The following is a 7,500-nucleotide window of genomic DNA, read 5'->3' as shown; positions in this document are numbered from 1 at the left end:
TCGAACTACCCCGAAGGGCGCCATCCGATGGGCTCGATGGCGCCTGTCTGTCGGGGGTTCCTGCGGGGGCTCCTCCTTCCGGTCTTTTAGAGGAAGGATCAGCCAGCGAGGAGACCAAAGCCGTAGGATCGTCCCCTTTGTCTCTGTTTTTCGTATTCTTTCACTCGTCAACGGAAAGAGAAGGTCTTTATCACCTCCCTCCCCCTTCCCCTTCCCTTCCTCGTCTGTAAGAACCAAGAGAAAAAAAAGCGTCAACATTTTCCTCTCTCGTTACTCTCTCTTCAGTGGACGGAAGAGTCAGAAGAGTCCTTATTTCCCCCCTCCTTTTTACGCTGCTGTAGGATGGCTTGCAGTGCGTCCGGGCAAGAGGTCCTGGAGTCCGAGGAAGAGGACCAAGACCTGTACTCGGAGGACTGGGCCGCCTTCCCCGACTACTGCCAGAAGGTGAAGTTCCTCAAGAGACATCTGGAGGTTTGTAATAGATGTAGGAGTATTATTTGATTTATTCATTATTTGGTTCATATATTTCTTATCTTTTTATTTATTATTTGGTTCATGTATTTCTTCTCTTTATATAGTTCTCGGTTATTTTTTTTATTTTTTTTTTTGGGGGGGGAGAGTTGGGGTTATAATGAAAGGTCTTTTGAGGACGTGCCTGAAGAAGATTTAAGTATTTATGTATTGAGTATTTTATGTGTAAGAGTTAAGGATTTAGGTATTAGTAATTGGATTTCCGGTGTCTATTTTTCATCTTTATTGATAGTTTGAGATAAACGGTTTCGTAGATTTAGGGGAAATATGATGGTTCGGGTTGTTTAGATTTTTTTTTCATAAAGGATCAACAGATTTTAAGTTTTTAACAAAGATGATTTCAAACGTCGGCTTTGTTAATTGATAGCTATTTTTAATTTAACTTGTAACGTACTTAATAAATGGTAGTGTGGGATCTTTTTTACAAGTAACCATCTTATGGGTTTGATTAATTTGCTGTGAGGTATGGAAATGAAGTTTAAAAAGCGGAATTCCTTAAGATAATGAAGAAGACGATCATCATAAAGATCACCACTTTCAAACATATTTTGTAACAAAAAAACAAAAACAAACTTGGAATAAAGACAAATACGTTTAGTTTTATCCACGCGACAACAACCTTTCATGAATAGAACTTATAAACTATTCATTCCAATACTTCATTATCGTTCAGTTTATTTAAATTACCCTTTTATTTAGAATTAAAGAAATAACCAGCTGTCCACGATCGATTTTTTTTCCATCACTAACTTCAAGGAACTGCTCAGTTTAACCAATAAACCAAAAATGTAAGTTTGCCTAATAGAACCACATCGAATATCGTATCTCCTTATATAACTTCATATCCTCGGGCTTATATAACTTCATATCCTCGGGTACCATAGACATTTTCAGTTCTCGGAATAACGCAGAAATATTCAAGGAACACGGGCGTCGCGTGTGATAGGAGATAAAAAGCCTTGTTATCTTCTGTTCTTTTAACAACGGCACAGTTTATCGAAATCCCCAGAAAGATAGTGGACACCCAAGAGAATTGTTCAGATAACTTCATCGTGGTGTTTTCCGAGTCCTTTTCTGATATTTCCATGCATTGAACTAGCTTTTTGTCTAAGGGATATATATTCTTTGTGGGTTTCAGCTCTATAGTTCAACATTCCTTGCCCATTAAAAAAAATGTTCGATGAAATTAAGGTATTTTTACCATTTTTAAAAGATGTTCGATGAAATTAAGATATTTTTTTACCATTTTTAAAAGATGTTCGATGAAATTAAGATATTTTTATGGTCGACGAAATGAAAAAAAGAATATTGTTATGTTTGTTGCTGTAGTTCTGTTGAGGGATTATTGCCGTTATCAATATCAGTGCTTTTTATTGTTATTAGACTTTTTTTTACGCCTTTCATAACACGTGCTAGTGCTCCAACCCCATCCTTTCCCCTATATGTAACTCTGAATCCCCCTCTTCCTCTCTCTCTTTCCTCAAATCTCTTTACCCCCTCCTTTTTCCCCAATTTCCTCATCAATATTTCTTTTCTTTCTGTTCCTCCTACACTCCACTCTGCTCTATTTACTACTCTATTTCTTCCTTTCCCTCTTCTCTTTCCATCCCCTCCACTTCTCCCTCCTCCCCCCCTCCCCTTCTCCCCCTTCCCAACCCATTTTTTTTAATGTTCGACGAAATTAAGATATTTTTATGTTCGACGAAATAAAAAAAAAAGAAGACTATTGTTATGTTTGTTGCTGTAGTAATGTTGAGGGATTATTGCCGTTATCAACATCAGTGCTTTTTTTATTGTTATTAGACTTTTTTTTTACGTCTTTCATAACACGTGCTAGTGCTCCAACCCCATCCTTTCCCCTATATGTAACTCTGAACCCCCCTCTTCCTCTCTCTCTTTCCTCTAATCTCTTCACCCCCTCCTTTTTTCCCCAATTTCCTCATCAATATTTCTTTTCTTTCTGTTCCTCCTATACTCCACTCTGCTCTATTTACCACTCTATTTCTTCCTTTCCCTCTTCTCTTTCCATCCCCTCCACTTCTCCCCCCTCCCCCTCTCCCTCTTCCCCACCCATTTTTTTTAAATGTTCGACGAAATTAAGGTATTTTTATGTTCGACGAAATAAAAAAAAAGAAGACTATTGTTATGTTTGTTGCTGTAGTAATGTTGAGGGATTATTGCCGTTATCAACATCAGTGCTTTTTTTATTGTTCTTAGACTTTTTTTTACGCCTTTCATAACACGTGCTAGTGCTCCAACCCCATCCTTTCCCCTATATGTAACTCTGAACCCCCCCTCTTCCTCTCTCTCTCTTTCCTCTAATCTCTTCACCCCCTCCTTTTTTCCCCAATTTCCTCATCAATATTTCTTTTCTTTCTGTTCCTCCTACACTCCACTCTGCTCTATTTACTACTCTATTTCTTCCTTTCCCTCTTCTCTTTCCATCCCCTCCACTTCTCCCTCCTCCCCCCCTCCCCTTCTCCCCCTTCCCAACCCATTTTTTTTAATGTTCGACGAAATTAAGATATTTTTATGTTCGACGAAATAAAAAAAAAGAAGACTATTGTTATGTTTGTTGCTGTAGTAATGTTGAGGGATTATTGCCGTTATCAACATCAGTGCTTTTTTTATTGTTATTAGACTTTTTTACGCCTTTCATAACACGTGCTAGTGCTCCAACCCCATCCTTTCCCCTATATGTAACTCTGAAAACCCCTCTTCCTCTCTCTCTTTCCTCTAATCTCTTCACCCCCTCTTTTTTCCCCAATATCCTCATCAATATTTCTATTTTTTCTGTTCCTCCTATACTCCATTCTGCTTTATTTACTACTCTATTTCTTCCTTTTCCTCTTCTCTTTCCATCCCCTCCACTTCTCCCTCCTCCCCCCTCTCTCCCTCTCCCCCTTCCCCACCCATTTTTTAAAAAATGTTCGACGAAATTAAGATATTTTTATGTTCGACGAAATAAAAAAAAGAAGACTATTGTTATGTTTGTTGCTGTAGATATGTTGAGGGATTATTACCGTTATCAACATCAGTGTTTTTTTATTGTTATTATCAATGGCAATATAGGTGTAATATTTTGTTGTGTAACCCGCGTGGGAGTTATCTGTTAGTGGTGTTTTAGCGAGTGTTTTGATTGAGAAGTGGGTATTATAAGAGAATAGTACTGTATTTTATCGATTTTTATTACTCGATTTATGTGTTTGTGTGTCTGTTCGTCTGTCTGTGCGTTTGTGTGTCTTCGTCTGTCTGTGTGTTTGTGTGTGTCTTCGTCTGTCTGTGCGTTTGTGTATTTGTTTGTCTGTGTGTCTGCCATGTCTTGTTTATCTGTGTGTGTTCGTGTATATGTGTCTGTCCGTGTATCTGCCCTGTCTTGTCTATCTGTCTGAGTGTATATCCATGTTCGTTTTTTTGAGTGTATGCATGTATGCTTGTATGATCTGTGTACGTAGTGTAAATGAATCATTGCGGATGTATGTGCCACGTGCGTTCGTTCATGTGTAATGGCCTTTTGCACGTGTTCTCACACTTGTCCGAACACATGTATATAAGAGAACCCGTGTTCTATATTTCTCGTCCTCTCTCACCCAGTATTTCTAAACGTCGAAATAGTGAGAAAAGGAGACAAAACACGTCACTATTGCATCGCTGTCACAACAATATTAAGTTTTAGCCATCTTAAGTACTAGTTAAATGATTTTAAGTTTTTATTTCCAGTCAAATTTTGAATTATTGATAAGTTAGTGTCGGTTTAACGAAGTCACTCGTCACAGGTTTGGGGTAACAGGGACGAGGCTGTTGCTGTGCTCTCTCTATCAACGCTTTTATCAGCTATAAATACTTTTTTTTTTTACGCCTTTCATAACACGTGCTAGTGCTCCAACCCCTTCCTATCCACTATATGCAACTTTCTGAACCCCTCTTCCTCTCTCTCTCTCTCTTTACTCTAATCTCTTTACCCCCTCCTTTTTTTCCCAATTTCCTCATCAATATTTCTTTTCTTTCTCTTCCTCCTGTACTCTAGTCCACTCTGCTCTATTTATACTCTATTTCTTCCTTTCCCTCTTCTCTTTCCATGCCCTCCACTTCTCCCCCTTCTTACTCTTCCTTACTCCTCCTCCCTCCCTCCCTCCCTCCTCCCTCCCTCCCTCCCTCCCTCCCTCTTCCCCTTCCCCTGCCCTTCCTCGCCCCACCTCCCCTTTCACTTTCCTCCTCCCCTTCCCCTCCCTCTTCTTTCTCCCCCTCCCAACTCACATCCTCCATCCCACCTCCTTCCCTTCCCCTCCTCCTACCCAACTCACATCCTCCCCCTCATCCCTCCACCTCTCCTTCCTCCCCCTCGCCTCCTTCCTCTCCTCCCCTCCCCTTCCCTACCCCCCCTCTCCTTTCTCCCCTCCCCTCCCCAACTCCCACCTTCTCCCTCTCCCCTTCCCCCCTCCCCCATCACAACCTAAGCTGTACGTGACTGTAGAGTATGTTTGGGAAAGATCTTGCCTGTGAATAGCTGCTTGTGTATGTGCATTGAGATTGACCAGACACACGGGAAAGTATGCTGGTGTTGGTCATGTAGTTTTGTGGTGTTGTCGAGGTTATTTTTGGAAAATGAGGGTATGGGATCATTTACGAAATGCACAGTCGTCGTGGTTTATGATAATCTGGGGTTGAATTTAACGAATAAACTGACTTGTGTGTAAATAAACCACCCAGCTTTCAGGTGTTGCTGTAACGCTAAACTTATATATATAAATCTACCATAACGCTAAACTTATTTATAATTTATTTTAGAGAAGGCGCAAGCATAAAATATTAAACATAATATTACTGAATACAAACACATACCCACACAACAACATAACAAAGACAGGTACACCCAAACAAAGACAAACAAGTACACCCCAGTTAACTCTATAAGCAAATACAACCAGGTATTTTTCCCTCCACGCGCGCAGACAACACGGGAAAAATAGACTGTTAGTTGATGTTGGTGGATACATGTGTGTGTGTGTGTGTAATCACCATTTGCTAATGCTGGGTCTGGTTTCAAAGTCAAGGTTAAGCGGTGCCGCGTTTTCCTTTTTTTTTAAATTGTTTCGTTACGTTTTTTTTTTTTTTTTTTTTGTATGGGTTATTTTTTGTTCGGTTTTGTATGTATTTTAAGGTCGTTGGGATTTTTTTCTCTTGTATTTCTCTCTCTCTTGTATTTCTCTCTCTCGTATTACTCTCTCTCGTATTTCTCTCTCGTGCATACTCTCTGTATTTCTCTCTCTCTCTCTCTCTCTCTCTCTCATCTCTCTCTCTCTCTCTCTCTCTCTCCTTCATCTCTCTCTCTCTCTCTCTCTCTCTCTTTCTCTCTCTCTTTCTCTCACTCTCTCTCTCTCTCTCCCTCTCTCCCTCCCTCCCTCCCTCCCTCCCTCCCTCTCCCTCCCTCCCTCTCCCTCTCCCTCTCTCCTCTCTCTCTCTCTCTCTCTCTCTCTCTCTCTCTCCTCTCTCTCTCTCCCTCTCTCTCTCTCCTCCCTCCCTCCCTACTCCCTCCTCCCTCCCTCTCCCACGCTCACAACACTCATGCACGCACACAGCCACATACAAACACACAAACACACACTCACCCCTACATGCACACTCAAGTATAAACAAACTCAAGCATACACTAGGTCACTATAAGTACTTATATAGACCTTGCACACACACACACACACACACACACACACACACACACACACACACACACACACACACACACACACACACACACACACACACACACACACACAAGAAGATATTAATCGACACCATTTATTGCACAAGTTATTTACCGCTCACATGCACACTTATGAAAGTTAGTTATTTTTAAGTCTCGTGTATTCAGTATTCAGCAGATATATAAATAGATTGTAAAAAAAAAAAAAAACATTGCATTAAATGAATATTGATAAATAACTTGCCATTTTTTATATAAATTTCTAGATTCTATCATTAAAACCCAGTATTTAAAATCATACATTCTTTATATACCCGTTAAAGAAAAGAGAGAAAAAAACATCAACAAAATCCATAAATAAAAATCCAGAAAAAAATGAAATATAATAAAATAAAATAGAATTAAAAAATAACACTAAGAAACCCAGGCCGAGGGGGTTGCCAGATGTCGCCGTCGTGAGGTTATTGCGCAGTACGGGGCAGCAGACGCCAGGAATGCATGATTATTTTCGAGAATTTTCCTTTTATTTATTTACGTTCTTCGCTCCAGCTTGCAACGTTATATTTATTCATGAAGTCGTATTCGTTGCTTGATTATTTGTTTATTTATTTATTCCTTTTTTTTCTGCGTTTATGGGTGTATATCGATCTTGGGGAGCATTTCACAGATGTGTCCTTTTATATAATTGTTATTTATGCAGAGAGAGAGAGGAAGGGAGGGAAAGAGAGAGAGAGAGAGGGAGGGAGGGAAAGAGAGAGAGAGGGAGGGAGGGAGGGAAATAGAGAGAGAGGGAGGAAGGGAGAGAAATAGAGAGAAAGGAGGGAGGGAGGGAGGGAAAGAGAGAGAGCGGGAGGAGGGAGGGAGGGAAATAGAGAGAGAGAGAGAGGAGGGCTGGAGGGAAATAGAGAGAGAGAGAGAGAGAGAAAGGGAGAAGAAAGAGAGAGCGAGAAAGGGAGGAGAGAGAGAGAGAGCGAGAAAGGGAGGAAGAGATAGAGAAAAGGGAGTAGAGAGAGAGAGAAAGGGAGTAGAGAGATAGAGATAGAGAGAGGGGGGGATTAGAGAAAGAGAAGAGGGAGTGAGACAAACACAGACAAAACAATCATCCAGAGAAAAGAGACACGTAAAGAGAAAGAGAGCGAGTGAATATGAGAAAGAGAGAGAACCGAAAAAAAACAAGATAGACCGAAAAGAAAAAATAGACCGAGACCGAAAAGAACCAAGAGACCCGAGACCCGAGACCGAGAGACCGAGTTCTTAATAACGAGGTC

At 40.5% G+C, this 7,500-nt stretch overlaps 1 protein-coding gene across 2 annotated transcripts in view; it reads left to right on the top strand.

Annotated features, from left to right (window-relative positions):
- The first annotated feature begins 197 nt into the window (after positions 1 to 197).
- The window catches only part of LOC113800276 (Tis11 zinc finger protein), a 111,391-nt gene continuing 104,088 nt past the window's right edge, over positions 198 to 7,500 (top strand). Inside the window, exon 1 of one of the 2 annotated variants that reach the window (XM_070134310.1) lies at positions 198 to 471. In XM_070134310.1, coding sequence (XP_069990411.1) covers positions 343 to 471 — 129 coding nt within the window. In that variant the 5' untranslated portion in view covers positions 198 to 342. The remainder of the gene's footprint in view (positions 472 to 7,500) is intronic. The other variant, XM_070134311.1, reaches the window with a different exon arrangement.

Source organism: Penaeus vannamei, chromosome 19, assembly GCF_042767895.1.
Source record: "Penaeus vannamei isolate JL-2024 chromosome 19, ASM4276789v1, whole genome shotgun sequence".
Taxonomy (NCBI): Eukaryota; Metazoa; Arthropoda; class Malacostraca; order Decapoda; family Penaeidae; genus Penaeus; species Penaeus vannamei.
This window is presented reverse-complemented; position numbering and strand designations above follow the sequence as displayed.